This window comes from Zonotrichia albicollis, chromosome 8 (genome assembly GCF_047830755.1).
Source record: "Zonotrichia albicollis isolate bZonAlb1 chromosome 8, bZonAlb1.hap1, whole genome shotgun sequence".
NCBI classification, from domain to species: domain Eukaryota; kingdom Metazoa; phylum Chordata; class Aves; order Passeriformes; family Passerellidae; genus Zonotrichia; species Zonotrichia albicollis.
In genome coordinates, this window is record NC_133826.1 from 16,651,574 (window position 1) to 16,673,051 (window position 21,478).

Here is a 21,478-nt window from a genome sequence, read left to right on the forward strand (position 1 = left end):
GTTCCCCCTGGGTGCTGCAGAAACAATCTTGCCTACCACTGTCAGCTGTGCTGGAGGAGCAAAATTAAGCCCTATAAGGACACCGCTAAAAATAATCAAGTTTAGTTCTGCAATTAGAGTTGAATATAGTGAAAGCTGCAACTTTCATAAAGACAACTCATGATTAGACATGATGTCATGCATTAAAAATTTAATCCAAACAACTTGTCTGTTTCACTACAAATAGCAAACTTGAATGTCCTGGCAAACTGTAAGGACATGATTTACAAATACTAGGTAATATTTGGATCTTGCATTATAAGCAGTGCTCCAGTCTTTCTGAGAAATAAAAATGACTTCATTCTGGGCTTAGCTTGGTCATTTCAATAGACCAAAACTTCATCAGAGACATAAAGCATAGCTGGACATATCAAGCTCAATAGATACAAATTTTTGTTTTGGTCACAGACCACACTATTAGCATCCACTCTTAATAATTCCAATAGCTCTGAGGCTTTTTGCTTTATGGTACTGTTGGACTTCCAATCAGGACTGGCAATCTGCGATAACCTCACAGCTTTTTCAACTCTAATGGCTGTTAGTATTAATAGTTATATGACGTGCAGATTCTGAAAAGCAGTTTTGCTTTCCTTTCCTTAAATTCACATAACAAGTAATAGGCTACTTTTTCCAAACTGCTTTGCCCTACCATCTAACTGTTCCCCAGAGCCCTACAATGAAACTTGACCCTCTCTTAACTTTTTTTTTTAATTTAAGTTTGAAAATTTTCCAAATGAATACCATTAACTCCATGCTTATGTGACAAGCAGCTATGACAGAGAGCAGGCCAGAGGACTGTGTACACTTACAAAGAAAACTCTTCGGATTCCAGGTGCCAATCTTTCTGTTTTTAGCTTCCAGACCAAAGGCAAAGGAGAGTTGAGAAGAAACACCAGAGGCTTCTGATGAATATGCACTGATGAAATTGGATTCAAATGTAATGTGACCTACAGAAAAACACAGAAATATGTGAATACTTCCTGGAATTTGAAACAATGAATCAAAGGTAATTTATATATATACATATTATGACTCTTAGCATTCAGACCTCTTGACTCAAGATTAAAGACAAATCTACTTTCACAAAAGTCAGTCAACGGAGCACAGAGAAAATAAAATATGAAATAGTTAACATTTGTGCTCTATGCTTTCAGAGCACTGCTAAAAAGAAAAGCTTGGCAAATGCTGATGAAAAATATCTTCTGCAAAAGGTCAAACCACTAAGCTGAGAGTTGGAGAACAAGGAGATAAAAAGAATTGCAAAGCAAACTCTGATTGCTGGTTTCTAGATGGTAGTCTACAAGGCTGGCTTAGAGTATAAAACCTCATCTGCTGATTCTGTTAAGGACATAAATCTAGCCTGCAAAACAAATAAAACTAAACAAACAAAAACCAGGAGGAACAAATCCAGAAACACAAGCAAGCACTACATTACTTTATGGAAGGAATTCCAAAAGAAATTTTAACGCACACTAGGGAAAGAAAATGCCTGTGCTCAGAGGTTAAAAAGATACACAGGGTAAATGATCTGAGGAAATTGGAGTGGACATCATGGAAGTGAGGCAACCTGTTAGAAGTGGCTTTGAAACAACCAGTTTGCAGTTGCTGGAAGTCCTTCCTGCCCAGCTCCTCGTACCCCAGCACTGCCCTTCTAGAAAGGGCTCAGTGTTGGACAAAACCATAACCAAACACAAGACAGCACAGCCTGGCCTTTTTTAGCATATACAGACTTGCAATTGATATTACAGTGGTTTTTGTGGTACCTAATAAGCTGTTTAAGCAGTCAGGATTTAGCTTGATACTTCAGCCCACATTACAGAAGAAACCTCTAGTGTGCAATGGAGAGATGATCTACCCCAGACTGAGCAGGGAAGCTGATGTCCCACCACACTGGTGACAGGCAGGTTCCCTGACAATCACAGCTCCTTCTAAAAAAAGTACAGAGGAAGCAAACATGAACAACCACCAGTTTGAATGGCGGCAAACAGAAATGAGCACAAAGATAATTCACAATTAATTCTGTATCCTGCTAGAGAAATTAAAAGGATATTTGAGATAGAGAAGAGGGACTATGTATAGTTAGTTCATTGCATGATTCTTATATAGTGGCAAACAACCATTAGTTTACCAGTAAAGTAAATGGAGATTCATCCAGTAAACTAGCTAAAAGAAAGCTAGAGACCAAATTGAAAACTAGGTACCTATTACTCTTGAAAATATTTTCCAAAATAGACAGTATGGTGGTTTTAGTTTGGTGAGTTTGCTTTGTTTGGGTTTTTTCCTTTGATTGGTTGGTTTTTTGCATTTTTCCTTTTTTTTTTAAATTTATTTCACCTTGAAAAGTTCACCATTCACTATAAAGTCAAAGCCAGGCCCTGGTGTCAGGTCTGAGACACCCAGAGGACAGCAGAAAGACCTTTTATCACTACTTAAGAACTTGCAAGAAAGCTAGCAAACAGCTGGCTGTGCTCTCACACTAACTGGTTGCACCAGATTCTGAAATGCCAGTGACCAAAGGTGTCTCCAGCCCCCACAGCAACAGACATCATACCCCACACACACATCTCTGGGAGTACCAGGACATCTCTGTCCTCCTCTTTGTTAAGCTTGATTGAAGTCATTGGAAAACCGAGTAGATCCATATTTGTACTAAAGCCAAGCTGCCCTAAAGAAGGAGCTCCTCTGGTGGCACAGCTGGGCAGTGACAGCCCTGCCTGCAGGAAGGTCAGGCAGTGCCGTCTCCTGCTCCTGCAGCCGCCTCTGGCACCACCTGGCCTCTCCAGCACAGAACACATCTCATAAAGAACACACCAAGTACAACAGACTACCAAGAACCACATTTCCCTCTATTTTCTGCCTCTAAAGTATTTTATTCTTTCTCATTTTAGCAAAGTGCAGGGTGGTAGTGCTCTCAATTCTAATGGGAGGACAGAGACCTGAAATGCCAAACAGCCACATTCTTAGCTACAGAAACTGCTTTGGTCTACCAGCTATAGAGCCAAAGTAGCTCTGTTACCTGAAAATAAGAGAGAAATAATTCATTTTACAAGACTCCTGCTTTGTTTTGCATTTGTCTAGAAATGGAGAGGTGAAAGGAAAAAGGAAAAAGTGTTTAGAACTACTATTAAATTAATGACAATTAAACAGCTTTCATTAATTCTTGTGGCTTTTCAGCTATAATCACTACTAATTAATAATAAGCTGTTAAAACTATTAAATGTAATTACCTTGTTCTAGGCTTATGTTTTCTCACAAAACAATAAAAACACTGTAATCTCAGTTTAGTAAAATAGTCTAGTTATATCTTTTGAACTTCTGATCTCAGAAATATGAGCTCAAATTCCATGATGATTTTTTTAGCTTCAAATGGCATAAAGTGCATCCAACGTATTTCCATGCCAAATAATAACTGATTTCCTTTGATGCAAGATATTGATGAAATTACTTATAATATAGTTAATATGCTTAAATAACCAAGAATAAAAACTAGTAACAATGCTCTTGCACTGGCCAACAGGAGGACTCACCTTTGCCTTGCATCCTGGCTGTGTTTTTGTCAAAATGGCACGTCAATGTAAAAGATATGGCTCTTATTAGAAACTTCAAAAAATTTTTGCTATTTAAAACCTCCATTATTTATTAAAAGCAGAAATAATACAATACATGCAACACACTCTGAAAACTTCATCTCAGAAATAGCTAGGCCAAGTCCTTTGGGTAATAAGGACATGGAGAAGTACCTCTGTTTCAACTGATCTCAGACAAATTTGTTCAAAACCAACATCTATCAGACAAGACAGATGTTTTAGAATTCATGAAGATTTCTTCCTGTTGTTTTAGTCACATGAGAGCACACAGAGCAATCATACTGCCTTAGTGAGAAAATCAGAGACTCTTCGCAACTGGGTCTGCTATCAGACTTTGTAGTTGCTATTCCCTCAGCTTGTAAAATTAAAGATGTATATAATGCATCTTTTTCAACCAAGTTTTTCAAATTTTTCAAGCAAACTGCTGGAGAGTTACCAGCACCCAAGATCTTTACACCAAAACCCTGCTGCCAAGCATTGGGTTTTTTACACTGCATAACTACAGTCAGTGGGTATCACAGGGAAATTTCAGTCCAAGTACAGCAGGCATGGTCAGAACAGCTCACCAGAGAGGTGGTAATGTGAGGGAGGGTGGTTTGAACTGCAGAGTCCAGGTGAAAGCCTGGACTTTTAATATGCATCAGAGACATTTAAATGCCTCTTCCCACTCCTGCTTCAGAGATTGAAAGGCTTAACAGGACTCTAAGGTGTTAAAAGTTATGACATCAACACAAGCACAAGTTCTTTAGCTGTGCCTTGCTGAGCTTTCTGCTGTCACAGCTGTGCTCCCACTGACTTGTCCCTTTGCTAATTTCTGGCATGGCTGTCTCCATCCACAGCACTGCACAGGAAGATCCCCATCCCTACTCTCCCTACAGCAATCTGAACAAAACACCATTTCTGCTGCAGTGTCCCCACTGTGGCTCTAGTTATACCATGTATTAGCTAAGCCCCAAGTGATCCCCCTCCCCTGGACACCTTTCTGTCTCATCTTAGCTCAAGAACTATTCAAGACACATCCTTTCTCATGGCTACAGTTCACAGTACTTTTAGAACACAACACAAACTGACAGAAGGATACTCAATTGCTTTAAACCACCAGAAAAAAAAAAGTTTCTAATTAATAGCACAAGAGATAACTACAAATTTTCCCTTTCTTTTTGTATTTTCACTGGCAAAATTCATATTACTCAATATTTATGGAAATCTTGCCCAGAAACTCCATCAGAAACTAATCCTATGTGTGTTCAGTGCTGCAAAAAGTGTTTTGAAGACACGGTGTGAAACTCTGAACTCGGTGAACTCTGTAGTCAAGTTCCTAACTTTTTTCTAAAACTCCCACATAAGCTTTAAAAAAAAAAAAAAAAATCAGAGATCCAAAAAGGGACATCCTCCACCCATTCCTAGATTTTCAAACAAGCTTATAAGGTACACACATTGGTATTTCTCAACAACATACTACTTGATTCAAAGTCTTCTGCGGCTCAGACAGGTCTGTGACCATTTTGGTCAAACAACACCAAAAGAAAATGAACCAGAATCATTAAATGGGCTTGGGCATTTTAGCTCTCCTAGTCCATTTAAAAAGCTGCTATTGCTTTGCCCATAATACTTTAAAAACATATTAAGAGACAGTATATTACCCAAGCAGACAGCACCACAACAGTACAGGAAAATAAGTCAATGTGGTCCAACACATTCCTCACTCCCAGTGAAGGGCTCATCTGATCACAAAGCTGCTGCACAGCCAACACTTTCATTGTGCAATCGAAAGCTAGGCCAGACCTTCTGGGCATGTGTGTCAGCAACGGCTCTCTCAGCAAGGTTCAACTTCAGCAGCTGTTTGTCAGAGGAAGCTCCTCTTCAGACTGGTGTCTGGCCCCCTTTGGCACACACTCCTCCAAATAATACATGACTAACTTGTGAGGAATACAAGGATTTGGTCATAGCTGAAAATGACAGACTTCAGCTATTCTGAAAATCTCAGAACAAAACGTACAGATTGCTCTTTAAAGCATCCAGGTCCAAGGGGGCTGTGAAGCCCCAAGCCTGTGCCCTGTTGGCTGGAATGCATTTGCCCTCCACGGGCACAGTGCCCACCAAAGCTGTGCGGGCACTGCTGAGCCAGACCCTGCAGGTCACTGCTGGCTGCCCGCTCTGCACAGCTCCTCCAGGGCTCCAGCAGCAGCAAGGCTAAGGCGGCTGCAGAGGCTCCTGTCCCCAGAGATCAGTTTCATGGAAGGCTGAGGATCACCACAGAAACCAACTACAAAAACAGTCCACGGGCTCCTGCCCCGCTGCTCTGCTAAAGCAATTTGTACTACGTGAAAGGCAAGGACACAAATGCTGAAAACTGATCAAAGTAAATGCTGCTGTTAAAGTACCATTTTGTTTTGCTGACTTCAAGGCATCAAATCACAGGCTCTCTGTTTTGCTCTAAAAAGATGAAAGCTAAGTGCCAAGGATTTGTAAGGTTGAATTAACTATTCCGGCATGAAGACCTTCAGATAAATCCATAGCACATTTTCCAAAACAACCATTACAAATCTGTGCTAAAAAGCCAGGACAAAATATGTGGTGTTGTATTGAATTACACTGTCTAGGCTTGGACAGCTGTTCTCTAAAAAAGAAGAAAAAAAGAATTTTAACTCTCAGATCACATAAGTACATTTTCTGACTTATAAGTGATGCAGTAAAGACAGATTTACGACATCTTAACTCATTACTCTGCTGCAAAGATTAAATTAACTCATTCAAAGCAGGCAAAATTTAGAGCTGAAATATGAAAATTTACACCTATCTCTGTCCTAAGTGCTTTCACTCCTTTTGTTAATACAATATTTATAGAACACAGTTTATTCTGATATTACAAGTCAAAGAAATTAATATGGAGAAACTTATTTTTACAGTTCACTTGTGTCTATCAGTATAGGAGATTTGGAATTTCTACTGAAATTCACTAGAAAAAAATATAATGTTAGTACATTGGCCATAACAGTATTCAGTTAAGGATTAATCCATTAATCCAACTCAACTGGTGAGATCTGGTACTGCACCACTTTTCAGAAGTGTTTATCAAGTACTTTGGGAAGGATCCTTTTCTTCTCCAAATAAAAGTCTAGAAAAAGCACACTCTTTAGACAGGGATTGTGATTCAAAATGAAATACTGTTTTTTCCTCCCCCTCATAGTTTTGCTATGCTGCCTGAATATTGTGTTACAGATTTGATACCAAGCCAGCTATAGTAGATCACAATATCCAGCTTTTGAGAGCCAACAGTTTCTGAGAGAGAGTTTGCTGATTTTTCCAAGAAACTTAAAATATGTTCACATGGTGTTACTGCTTGAATGTAACTTTGCTCTCAGGGTTACATATTTGCATTCTTAAATCAAATTATTGTATAAACAGGCTCCTAAAAGTGCACAAGATCCTACTGCTTCCCTTCTGGGAAGGTTCTCCAACACAGACTCTTTGTTCAGACAGGGCAAGCACCAATTTTTGAAAACTCACCTCAGCAATCAGAAGATCTGCAAAACAGTATCAAAGAAACCACTAACTGCAGGGAAACTGCAATGGCACTAAAAGCAAGCACTCATACCTACAGAGTTACTTTTTCTCCCACAGAACCCAACCATGTGCCACCTTCCCAGTCCGTGCCAGGGCCACACCATGCCACCCTCTCTGTGCCAGAGCAGCGCTCATGGATGCTGCTGGGGCAGGGACCTGTCCCTGTGGGAGAGAGCAGGGAGGGAGCTGCGATGCACGAGGCACAAGGGAAGGAAAGACCTGTTCCTACTTCCAGGATGAGGCACAACTCAGTCCTTAGGGAATGGATCTGAGTCCCAGGTAGCATCTACCCAGGTACATGGGGACTGAAGTTCATTTCCAAGGCTCATGTAACACCCTATTTTAAAATCAACCCTTTGCTTATTTTACCCTAAGTACACAACTGCAAATAGATTGGCATTGCCTGGACCTTCTCGCCCACACAGTACTAGAGAACCAGATTGACTAAACAGCAGTTATAGCTCAGTTTTAAAAATCATGGGAAAGATTCACCTCTGGCATAATTCCACTGAAGCTACTGGCACTAAACCAGAGACAGATGAGGTCCCATACATTACTTCATGGAAGAGAGAATACTCTTGCACAATCTCTTGACTGTTACAATCTACCACCCAGACTGGAAAACTAGGCTCCATAAAAAAGAAGATAAGAAAACAGAAAAGTTGATAAGGACTGCCCAACTATGACCTGTGGCCCACTGCACTCTCTTCATTAAGTAGGTGTTTGAAAACTCCTTTTCCCTTCACCCTCGTTTGTCCTACAATAGGGGATAAAGGTCAGGGTGTGCTGTGCTAGACACAAAGAGCTTAAAAGTCAAGTCCTACAGCACATGAACATGCCAACATCCACTAACAAATTATTCTGAATTATGCATGTTGTTCCCATTAATAACAATTCAGAGGAAAATCAGAGAATTACAGAACAAGCTGAGTTGGAAGGGACCCTCAGTGATTACTGAGTCCAACTCCTGGCCCTGCACAGCACCATCCCCAAGAGTCACACCCTGTGCCTGAGAATGTTGTCCAAACACTTCTTGAACTCTGTTAGACTTAAGGCTGCGACCACTTCCCTGGGGGTTCCAGTGCCCAGCCACTCACTGAGTGAAGAACCTTTTTCTAACATCCAACCTAAGCCTCCACTGACACAATTTCAGGCCATTATCTTGGGTCCTGTCACTGGTCACTGCAGAGAAGAGATCAGTGCCTGGCCATCTCTTCCCCTCATGAGGAAGTTGTAGAATGTCATATGGTCTCCCCTCAGTCTCCTCTTCCCTAGGCTGAATAGACCAACTGACCTCAGCCATTAAAGGACAGCCCCAAAACATGTGTTCAAGACATGAACTAAACAAAGTCCTTTCACCTTCAGTAGGGATGAAGCATCACCCTTGAGTTTGGCACCTATTCCCTGTAGAGCAGCACATTGTTTTTAATGAAGACCTAAGGCTTCAGGAACAGCTAGAAAACTGACCTGCCCATACACTGACTTCATACTTGTATCTAACAGTTGGGTGAGAGAGAGCCCTTTAGAACAAAAGCCTAAAGGCCTGCAGCACAGTCAAAAATTATCTGCCTCCAGTGTAAGCTCTGGTATGTTTCTTGCCCCAGTATTAAATGACCAAGCTGAGGGTCTGTGTAATAGGATGGAATTGCAGCACATTTAGATCTCCTCCTGTGGCTTGTAAATCAGCTGCTCCCCGCAACAGACCAAAAAAATCAAATTACAAACAAAATTTAGTACTATAACATTATCAAAGACATCATGTGCCAGATGAGTATGCTGTATGACATTAAACATACTGCTCTGTTCCTGGCAGCAGAGTTGTCTGTCTGGTTCATAACTGGTAGTTTCCTGCACCAGTGATACTTGCTCCTCAGAAGTGGAAGAGCAGGCAACCATGCTGGTAAGGTTCTACTGGCAATGCAGTGCCTGTTCAGAAAGCACCACAGCTCACATAACTTTAAAAAATTCTGACACAAGGAGACATTACAAAACAGTTCTTCTAGCTTCATGAAAACATTGGGCTATTTCTGCCCAGAGCTTACTCACATCATTTATTTTCTGACAAAAACATAGCAAATTAATTTCTGATGTTCCTAAATTGTCATTCTAAGCTGAAGCAGCCAAATGCTAATAATTTATGCAAATACCCAGATAATAAAAGCTATTCCTGACACAAATAACCTGGCAAATATGCAGGACAGTTATTGAAGTCCTATTTGCAATAGAAAGGGGTATGACTTTCACAGTGCAAGAATAATAACAGTAAAAAAACTTGAAGGTTTAAGGTGGATATAAGGACAGAACACAAAGGGCAATAAATGTATTATCATAAGTCATACTGAGACAGCTCTGTAACTATCATCTTGAAAGTGCAACCAAAGTGTGTACTGATAAATTTTATGTAGATATCATACACATACCACCTATGTTAGCTTTGTTACCTGAATTATACAAATGCCAGCTTCCCCTGTGCATACACATATCAATTCAATTTTCACTGAATGTGTTAAACATTACATGCTTTGAGAACCAGAATTCTCTTTCTTCCTGAAAAAGAAGATTTTTCAAAAACTTCTGTCTGCAGCAAAGAAAGCAGTCTCTGCACACACAATTCTGCTCAGCTTTGCCAACCAAATGTAACTCTCACACAACAATCCCCACTGTGGTCACCTGCAGAGCAAGGGCTGCCCACAGTGACCAGCCCCATGTTTTGGTCAATAGAAAACTGATGCCCATCAGTGCAAAGATGGGACCCTTTTGCCCATTCTGTCTGTGACCTGATCGAGATGCTCAGGCTCCCAAAGATTAAGTGAAACCATTTGTGCCATGTGCCCTTCTGCAGATCAGCCAGGCTTCCCAAAACACAGTGCTTTGCTCAGCTTTGCATAAATCAGTAGATGTCAATACCATTCACATGGCAAACAATGAATCCTGAGGGGACAGTCTTCTTTTGTGGGAAAATTCCTTGTTGGCTTTAGATCTGTTAAAGCGCAGAGGATCTGTCCCTGTACACTACAACTTCTCCCCTACTGTTGCTAGTGGCCTATTCAAAAATGGTACCATCACACTATACCATCACATTATTAATTACTTTAATAATTAAGGTAGAAAACTCATGCAGAAATGAAACAAATTACCAGGTAATTTTCTAGTCCACATTTATTTGTACATATATTGCAGATCTAAGTTTTCCTTCAGTGCATTGCCTGAGCTGCAAATTTTAATTTGCTTTACCTTCTCCCACCCCTGCCCTAAACTATTACTAAATAGCTGTGTAACAGGTGTCCAGTGCCCTGAAGAGAAAAAATGGATATGGAGGCAGTTAACTATGTCAGAGGATATATGAGTATTACCTACTAAAAAGCAGCTCCTGTCCCAAAGAAAAAGCTGCTTAAACTGAGAGATAAAAGACATATGACAAGTATCTGCCAGGACTGTTTCCTTAAATGCATTTGGAGCTTTCTAAACTAATCTACACAGGCTATTTCAGGTAAACACAAGTTTCCACTGCCTGTATTTTCAACAAATGAGATGCTAGACACCCAGCAGAAACTACAGAGCTGCACTAATGAATCACTAAAGTAGTTTAGTGCTTGCTACTGTATAAGTACACTGCTTATGTTTCACAGGGAAAATAAGAGACTCTTCTAGAGAAACACAACACTTGAGTGTTATCAAAAGCAAGATCAACATAAAAACACCCAACCAATTAAAACATTTGTTGTTCTTCTATCTTGCCACAACATGGTTTTACTTTTTCAGCTGATTCAGGAGCATGGCTGTCAGGCAGGGCAAGCTCCACACAATTTATGTTGGAAATTTTCCCCTGCACTGGGAGGCTGAAGAAGAACGACTTCATTAATTCCAGCTTTTGGTTCAAACAGACACTCTAGAGAACAACATAAATATGAACCTTCCTGACAAATGTTGCTCCAATATCTCACACATACATGCATGAGCCCAAAGCTAGACTGGAACCTGACCATGGAGTTTGGGATATAGATGGACTCCTGGAAATGTCATCGTTTCCTTAATTATCTTTTCTTGGAGAAAGTAATTACAGACAAAGCAGTAACTTATAAAGAAGACATTTCAGAGGCTTTGAGGAAACTGGAGACCATGAACACAAATCACAGTCTATGATCAAAAATCAACATACATCTGCCTGAAAGAACTGTGTGAGCCCACGTGCACAGTGTGCTCACACATCCAAGCCTCAGAGAGACAGGAAGAGCCCATCCAGTAAACAGCAGCAGCCTTCTTGCTCTCTACAGCCCTGCAAGAGCACAGCAGTACCTGCTGCATCTTGCCTCAGAGGAAAACAAGGGTCCAGTTTACAGCTTCCAACACAACATTTTAAGCAGCAGTCAGCAAAACCCAAAACTGTGAGCAGCCAGAAAACTCACAGTGACGTTTTTCCTTCTGAAGCCGCTAGTGTTCTGTGGTAGGCCCTGGCAGGGCTTCAGCCACCGCTCCACACAGCTCCCTCAACTGAGAACAGGGCTCACTTCTGCACACAGCAAACAGCCCCATTTCTAAAAACAGAAAATAGCGAGGCTTTGCACAGTGCTTTCCAAGTCATGAGATGTCACTGCTGCCTCTTTAAGGCAGACACGCGTCCAGCCACGCTCCTGCAGGACATAAGGCTCTGTACAAACAGACTCCTCTGGCCAACACAGGACTTCCTCTGGCAGTTCTGGTGGGCAGAACATGAAAGGACTGCCAAATCCAGTGACCAGCAAATCCTGAGCTGGCTAAAAACAACATGCAAAGACTGCAGTCCAGACAAACAAGATGAAAAAGCCACATTAAAAAAGGTGATATTTTATGCAAGCACAGATGCCTCCAAGTGCTAACAGAGAGGAGAAAGAGCATTGTAAAGGCTTTCAAACAACAAGCAAACTCTATTTTCTTAAAAATATGGTAATGCTATGTTCATCCTGAAGGCAATTAAGACATTAAGTTAATTTAATGTATCAGCTGCATGGGAGATGCAGCTTTCAGCAGACATGGAGTTACCTGAGACACTGAATGATTATGACTTCTGTGGCACATGCTTCCACTACTTTTAAGGCTTTATAAGGTCTATAATGTACTTTATCTTCTGATTTAGTCCAGTACTCCAGCTGGGCTCTTGGGCATGGCTGTGCATAAAGGGAGTAAAACAGCAGCCTGTGAAACCATTCTGGTGAGCCAGTGGAGCTACCACAAACTTTGGAAATTACCCAGGATCAAAGATGCATGTGATGAGGAACTCCTGCTTTCCAAGGAACAAATACAGGGTGTTCCTGGAGTACATTTGCCACAGCATCACTCACAGCTTGACTCTGAGACCTCACTGCCACAGAGCACTGGTGGAAGCAGTAATTCATCTGGACTTCCCATTCTCAACCTTCTTAAGTGGCACCCTTCCCTCACAAAACACCATGCAAAATAATTACAATAAAAAGCAGTAGTCAACCTTAAATTTGACAGAGAGTCCTGCAGGTGGCCAAAGTCCCTTTCCATTGTTATTCTGTATACCCAGGATGACTGATTATGTTGCATCTGCACAACTTCATGAGCCACACGTCATCAAGGAACAAGGAGTAACGGGTGAAGTGACCAAATTAACCTTGATGGGCTCAGTATAACAAGAGACCTGGCCAGCTGAAGAGGGGTTTTGCATGTTCAAAACCCCTGAACATGCATTGAAACATGCAGGTCTGCTGCTAGAGCTAGAGATCCACAACTGCTGCCAAGCTAAGGTGGTCAGAAAGTCAAGAGGCAAGAAAAGAAAAACACTGTTGCTAAGTTCAGAATTTGTTTGTACCTTGGCAGAGGCACAGTGCTTTGTTTTATCTCTCAAAGCTTCTTTTTCTAAAGCAGCAACTACTTTTCTTCAAAGCAAAGGCCTTTGACCTACCAGAAATACTAAATATACCCCCGTGCAGCACTGTGTATCTATTCAAACAAATGAATAGGTAACAAAATCCTCACTAACTCCAGCTGTCAAGTAACAAACCTTGAATTCCCTTCCTGCCTGCGGTCAGCACATGACCTCCAGGCTCCCTCTGACCATGACTCTGGTACTGCAGGTCAGCATGTTTTAAATATGCCCAGAAAGTGGCCCCTTTATCTGAGCTGAATCTCAAGGCTGTTCCTGGATCTCTGGATGCCTGAGCATGAAACAAAACATTTTTCCCTTACATAGCCTTGGGTATAGCTGTTGTAGTATTAAACTTCTGAAAACAGTTAAAACAAACACATTGAGAAATACAGTAAATATGCAGCATAATAGGCAACATGAACTGGGTTTTCACCACCTTCACCTAGATCTTCAAAATTGTAAAAACCAAAAACACTGTGACACAGAAAAATTATCCTGAATTCAGGATCAGCCTATTACAACTAGCCTATTCCAGGAGCTAACAGCCATTTTAATATCATGTTTACTCTCAAAGAAAATTTTAAAGTTGTTATTGTTAACTTTTTGCCGAGTAGCACTGATTAAACATGAGGAAAAAGGTCCATCAAATTATTACAGCCTCAGTAGCATTATTCAAAATTATAAAATAAAGACAAGTCCTGAGTTTTCCTGCCTTCGTTTCATAGAACACATGTTAAACATCTGTATCAGGCATAACATCTCAAAGTTTTTGAGGATGAGGATGTCCACGAAAACAATAGTGAATCCATTGCCAGGCACTCTGATTCCATGTATTCATATGTATTCAATCCTAAGTATTCACATGAGATTAACTTCATATGCCCCTCCTCCCTCCTGTTAACTATTTCAATTGTAACTGTGTGCCCAAAGAAGCTCAGGGAGATTCAACCAACAGGCATAAGAAAAGAATCCTCCATTTATTCAGGACTTGATAATATACTAGAAGAGTGACTTTGATTTAAAAATAATCTTATGCTCTTCTATACACATTTTTCTGGTGCAAATTTCTAGAGTTTCCAAGTTACTCTGCAAACAATAATTCTTCCTCAGAACAAACAGCTCCATGAGGAAGCAACTATCTCTTTTCCAAAAACTGAGAAACTGAAGCAGTGAAGATACCCAAAGCCAAAGAGAAAGTTATTGTAAGAGTGCAGTAGTTCCTGGCATTCAGCTGAGACTCAGATCAGTACAGAAATACACACACGCACTCACTTCCCCAGGAATATTTGATCAAATAAAACAAACAAAAAAGGCTTGCATTTTTCTTGCCAAGTTCAATATAAACACTTGAGGCTATTACATGCACCCGTATTCTATTTCCTATGATAAAGCATGGCCAAATATGAATTGTGATAAAAGACATTTCTAAGAAATATTTGAAAGAGATTGGAACTGTGGAGGTTCTTACTTGAAGAAAGAAGACATTCCCAGTCTCAACATACAAGATTTCATCCCCATGGGATTAATGAATTAAAATACAAACAAATTCCTTAAAGATCATAAATGTGATAACAATATTTCATGATATGAGCTTATATTTACCAGATTTCTACCGTAACACAGAAGTGGTAAACTACTGATTCAGTTTTGCAATGATTGTTCAGAATACACACTCCTATGCATTTCCAGTCTGTCTTTTGTCTTCTTTTCCCCAGTTTATAGGGAAGGACAAGCACTCAAATCTTACTAATCCTTACTGAAAAGCCTGCCTGCATCACCCCTGCCACACACCCTCCCCCTCATCAGCCACCCCTTAAATTTGCAAACGCTTGTTGTCTGTATATTCTACATGAGTGTCAAAGAGAGTTAAATTAATGCATACACATATGTTACATCTTTATGAGAACCATGATAACTGCACAAGTATGTTTGATGCATGAACTCTCCAAGGGATTTGCTAGGGGAAGTTTACACTCCTCCCAGCAAGTAAGGAATGTGTAATTTAGCAGCATTCTAGCACAGTGCAGGTTAAAAACAAAACAACTCAACCTCCTCCCCCAAAGCAAGCCTTCACTTAAAGATTTTCAGAACTTGCATTCCATATCATTAAAACTTCAGCCAACCTCTGAACAAATACATGATTTATTTAAACATGCTTTCAATGTTGCTAAATCTAAGTAATATGCTGTCAAACAAAACTACTGTTTTTATTCTGGAGTCTACTGGAAATACTACATGACAAACAGATCTCTACCTTTGCTATCAGCATTTGCAGGCAACAGGAAATACCTCAGCTGGTAAATCAAGCTCATGTAACTTAAGGTGATGGGTGCATTCTACTTTTAGACAAAGGGCCACTTGGAGTTGGTTTCTACAATAATGGAAAAGATAACATTTGCTCTGCTTTGTTCTCTGAGCCTGATCCTATAAGTAAAATCTGATCTTTCCAAGTTGTTTACACTCTTTTGCTCAACACTGTTGCCAGCAAACCTTGCTCCAGCTTCCTGTGCATTTTTAGAGCAGCCATCTCCAAGGGCCATGACTGGAAATTGCTCAGGAAATGGGAGAAGGAGGCCACGGGTTTCAAATGCTGAGATCTATTCAGTGCCCTACACTTCAGTACACCCCAAAGCACACAGACAGGACAGCTTAGGGCAAACTGCTTTCTTAGCATAAGCACATCTGATGAGCCTCAAGCAGCCTCTTTCTGCTGGACAGGCAAGTATTTTTACTCAAAGCCAAGTGTTGAATTGCAGCACTGTGTAACTCTGAGCAGGCAGCAGGGCACAGCCCTCACCCCTGTGCAGCATGGCTGGCTCACGCTGTGTGCGCGCCAGGCCAGGCCAGGCCACACAAAGCTCCGCGTCAAGGCCCAGAGGGAAATTTGGCCTTATGCAAATGCACTTGAGTCATGCTGCTCTCTCGGGAGGTACAAGCTCCAGCTGCAGCCCATTCCATGCCTGCCCTGGGCACCCTTTAGTAACCAAGGAGTTACAAGTTCCCCCAGTACCACAGCCCCAGAGTGCAGGCACTCTTCTGCCCACTTTCAATAAAACTTGTGATTACCTTGTGAGATCTACTCACACCAAATTTGCCTTTGACTTAGCAATGGATTTAAAGTTTCCTGGGAGATGAGAGAAGCACTGAAAAATCTACAGCAGAATCACATACAGCTATTTAGTTCTCATCAGAAACTATGCTCAAAAAATCCAAACAACCAACCCCAACCACCCTCCCTAAGCAAACAACCCACAAAACCCAGAGAAAACCAAAAAGCCCAACAATTTGGGCTTCATGTCCAGAGAACTGATCGTGCCTACACCTTTTTCAGTCTTTCACAGTGTACTTAACAGGCTGATCATCCAGTGCCTGGTATACTAAGAAAGGTTATAAGAACATCAAAACAAAAAAAAATTCCCAAAACAAGTCCCCACACCACCACTACCCCCTCCAAATATAAAAATATCTGTTCCTCATTCACAGTCCCACCAAAAAAGCATAACTTTTGTATTGATCTCATTACAGTAGAAGATCTGACAATTTTGATTAATGGAAGCCAATAAGGTATCTATTGAAAAAATTGTAAGTAATTTTTCTCATCATAAACTAGACATTTAAGACCATAAATATACTGAAAATGAACACAACAGCTGAAGTTTCATGGATGCATACAATACACATTGAGCTGAAGTCCCCACAAACCCAACAAGGCTGATACTGAAGTCAGTGGAAAGACTGATTCTAGCCAAGGGAATCTGCATTCATTTTAATCACTAAGAAAGACTCCACTTGAAAGTTCTTTCAGCGCAGATTTAGACCCTCTTTTCCTGAGTTTCTCCCTGTTAGATCATCATCTTTGTTCTCTGTTTACAAATTCTCTAATTGTGTACCCACACAGTGCTCCCACAGGAGCAAGGACAGTAGTAAGGATTTGTGTATGTAATACTGTAAGAATATTAACTAAAAGGCTCAGCTGTCATGGCATGCAATGTTTTCTTTGCACTTTGGCACTCTGTTTTGATGCGTTTTGAGAGTAAACAACAGTATGGCACAACCTTACATCAAAAATTTTATTCTATTGTTGCTTTCAGAACAGCTGAAGTTTTTGCCAGTCCCTGCAAGTGCAGCACACATAAGTAATTAGACTACCATAGTCAGCAACACTTGCTTTCTGTATAGCAGTCCCCCCCCTCAGCGAAGCATTAAGGCTGTAAAAGAATCTAAACTTCAGTATTTGTTTATAGTGGTCATGGCAGGGTTCCAAAGGTATTCATGTTAATTTACAACACATTTAGGTAAACGATCTGCTTTTGAAGACAGCCAATTCTGCAAAGGCCTGTGGGAGATCTAAATCTGTTTCTTATTTCCTTTGCCCACCCCCTACCTTTTTTAAGTATACTTTGTGGTTGTGAAAGATAATGAAGAGGGTGGCTAGGTAGGGAAGCAGTTTATTCACATGACATGTAAAGTGTAGGTGGACAGTCTCCATGCAAATTGCACATGGCTCTTTGTGGTACTTTGGTGACAATTCAGAAATAACTTTATGCAGCAAATTAACATATAACAATCCCATTTGCAGACATACTTATCACCAGGGATCTGGAGAAAAACTAATTTCCCCTTTACCTCTCTTTCATGATGGCCAAGACCCTCCTTGGGGTTTCTGAGATTGAGGACGTGCACCTCTTGGGGCAGGCTCGTCGTGCCCCGGCTTGCACAGCCAGACAGGACTGTAAAGCTTTCCAACAAGGCATGGACTGGGTGCGAATTGTTAACAGGCGACAAGACACATTCCCTCTGAGGCACAGGACCTGCAGAGAAAGACACAGACACACATCACTGGGAGAAAAAAAAGCAATGCATTGTTTATACTTGTCAGATAATGATGATCCTTTTGTTCAGAAAATCCACAGGAACACAAGCAGAAGCTTTGTGCTCATTCTCCAGAAAATTAAGACTTTTACTCCCATTGCATTTCTAAGTCGTCCTGAATATGCTAACTCATTGGTTCATTTCTCTCTGACAGTCTAAATTTTCAAGTATGAATTCCAAAACTTAAGGTTTTTTTTTCTTTACCAGAGAGAAAAACAAAGAGAGGGGAATAAAGTCTAAAAAAACCCCATTTAACAAAACCAAAAATAAACAAAATAACAAAAAACAACCAACAATCCCAAAAAACCAAACAAAAAACCAAACAAAAAACCTCCCCCCACCACCCCTGACAGCGGTCAGGGGAATTGGTTTGTCTTAGATGTTTATGTCAAACGCTTATCTGCAACTGTAAATGCCATCATGTGTATATAACAATGAAAACTTTCTATCAATCAGAAAGGTAATTATGTCAGGAAGGATTTGGGTGAGCTGGATTTGTTGCTTTTGAAGCAGTGCTGATTTATAGTGAACATCATTCAAATACACTGTACAAAACAGCAGGCATCTGTCACATGATAAAATGAAATGTTTGTTTACTGAGCCTATTTTGTGTCTGACAGCAATTATCTGCACTGATAACAGTTATCTAGTCCAAAACAGAGTGTACGCCCTTTCAAATAATCACCACAGCATGATGTAGTGCCATACTCTTATATAGTACGTGAGACCGTGTGATGTGATAGAGCAAGATAGCACAAAAGCAAAGCATACAGAGCAGTTTACATTTAAACGATATCCCAGGAAACTAAATCAAGACAAATATTTATGAAAAGCAGCCCTGCTTTTCCAAAATGGCTCAAGCCCACCCCTGACAGTAACAGATACATGTATGTTTTTGATTCAGAAGGTCACAGGAGAACATAATTGATTTAACCCCTAATTTGCACCAAAGTCACTCAGATAAGAATTAGACTCACATGAACCAGTCAGTTCAGAAGCTGCCAGGCATAAAAGAGAAATACAGGCAGAAGCATAGGTTTATTTCCAAATTGAGCACATCTGCAATTGAAGTAAAATGCTTCCTTTGAAGGAAGTTCAAAATAAAGAAAATCCTCAAATGATTAAATGGAACAGCTCTAGCTAGTTTTGTCAAGTCTAAAGCCAGCTATTGTCACACTAGAGATCATCTGACACTGGGGTACACTTATGTTTAATTGTATTAGCACTGACCTACACTTCGCTGGTTAAAACCACGGTTCTTTCAAAATACAGCTTGCAGTTGGCCATTTACTTACAAGTCAGAGTCTGTCTTAAACCAGACTATCTAGAAAAAGCAAAGCCCTTGAGCACAGGGAGATTTCTGCAGTGCCTCAGGCCTCAAAGAGGCCGTTCCTGAAACCCACCAGTGCATAGCGCATATCCTATGAGCTCCCATAGAGCAGGAATATTTGTAAAGGAAATGCTCAAGGCATAAATTACGCATGCATGTGCTTGGGGTACAGAGGATAAACAAACTTTCTTCTCCTTAAATGAGGAGCTTAGCAGTAGCACTAACCAAGCAGCACTGACTTGAGGTTTTCTGGTTTTTATTTAGCTCCTTTTAAAGAATACACATACAAAATGTGACTGGTCCAAGCAGTGATATGATTCAGTTTAAGAAAAAAATTAATTAAAAAGTTGCCCTTTGTAGCAGCTGAAGAAATACTGAGGATTTGTAACAATAACAAAACCAGTAGAAAGGCTGCACTTTCCTGATGTACCAGAGCAGATCAGAGAGCCAGCTGCTAAATTAGCCGGGCCACTGATGTGAAAGTCCTACAGCACACCATGTTACACAACCTGCACAGAACGCTTCTCTAAGCTCCACAAGCATTTCTTGGGCTGGGAAGGAAAGAGCACTTGTTCATTGAATTGTTTCTTGTCACCCAGAATGGAATTCACGTTTAAGATGTTTCAGTCATAACACACACTCACCCACAAAGAACAAGGCACAGGACTGAACAAAACCAAAAATGGAGTTGCTGACAAAAATGTGCACTTAGCAAAGGTTGAGGAGAAAAAGCAAATACTTTCCTTGTGATTTTCTTGTGAACACCTATCCCCATGCAGGACATCTGCCAATCCTCCCCTCCAGCCTTTATCTGGTACTTACTCTGAACAAACTCAATACATTAGATAAAAGACATCTGGATTTTCCCCTCACATCCTACAAGGGGAAGATGATTGTGACTGTTTTGTTCAGGCTGTAACTGCCTCCTCTGCTGGCACCTCAAATGCACATTAAGAAATCCCTCTGTTCTGCTCAACATGCAAGATGGAAACAGTCCCGGAGGGAGCAGAAGTTCACATCCTGGATAACTGTGTGCAGCTGAGCTTATCTGCACAGGGACCGGCAGCATGAGGCATGCCTGCTCTGCCTGCACTCCACCCAGGCTGGACAGGGGCCAGATCTCCAGCAGAAATTCCCTCACCTCGCTGGCAGAGCCCACGTGCTGTGCCACTCCTGAGCAGGGCTTACTGGGGCAGGGCCACTCTGAGCAGCGCAGCGCAGAGCATCTGCCTGCACACCCTGGCAGCCTGGGCACATCCCCTCTGTCACATCTGTTTGGAGGGAAGGGGTGCACAAGGCTGCTCTAAGCCACTCAAGTCCAAGAAACCAATGTTTTGGGGGAATTACTGCATTTGATAGAACTGCTTTCAGATCAGATCAGCCTTGTAAGAGAAAGGGATATAGCCCTGGAATCTGAACCAATGACTGGACTACCGGAGGATGTTCCACTGCAATCAGACCACACATGCTGTGAGACTGCCCACGTGCAAGGCATGCTGTGGGGGTAAATAACTGTCCAGCTGTCTAATTTTTGCCAAGTTTCACACAGGTGCCTCAGGAGGTGTGTCCTGGGCCCATACTGCCCTTCCCAGCAATTCAAGACTCTCACAATCACCGTTTCTCTTACAATGGCAATATCAAACCACAATTCCCATGTACTGCTATTGGCATATCTGCCCAACCACTAACCTGGGTGTAGTGCCAGGCCCATATACATTGGCATGCCTGGAGCTAGCAGCAAGCGAAAGGAAAGTGAAAGGCAGCTCTTTCTGCCACCTTTTCTGCATTTATGATCTACTTTAGTCTTTTCTTATACTGCATGCACCACAGCAATGCTTGAGCTATTGGCTCAACATTCATAAACTGCATTTCTTTCCAGCCCTTCCTACTGCACCTGCAGATGTGCCCCACTCAAAGGTGGATGCTGCTACAAGGCACTGTCACTCCAGTGGGAGCAACAAGACCTCTCTTCTACCCAAATTAGCAACTTCTGACTCCCTCGCAGATCCTTCATCTTCCTTCCTATCACTTTTCTCTGACTAGAAAGCCAGCTACTTCTCTATGTAGTTTAAATCCTACAAAATGCATATTTGCCACTCTGAAAAAAAAACCGAAACAAAGTTCTCCCTAGGATACTACTAATCTGATTGTTTATCACCTCCACACCACCTACTTGAAAAGCCAACAGGAAACCACAGCCTCATCTACCTGGAC

The 21,478-nt window shown here is 41.2% G+C and overlaps 1 protein-coding gene across 1 annotated transcript in view; it reads right to left on the bottom strand.

Moving 5' to 3' along the window:
• TGFBR3 (transforming growth factor beta receptor 3) overlaps positions 1-21,478 on the bottom strand; it is a 108,889-nt gene that overhangs the window by 47,157 nt on the left and 40,254 nt on the right. The window contains exons 3-4 of the mRNA XM_074546093.1: positions 17,689-17,873; positions 849-986 (exon numbers count right to left, since the gene is read on the bottom strand). Coding sequence (XP_074402194.1) covers positions 849-986; positions 17,689-17,873 — 323 coding nt within the window. The remainder of the gene's footprint in view (positions 1-848; positions 987-17,688; positions 17,874-21,478) is intronic.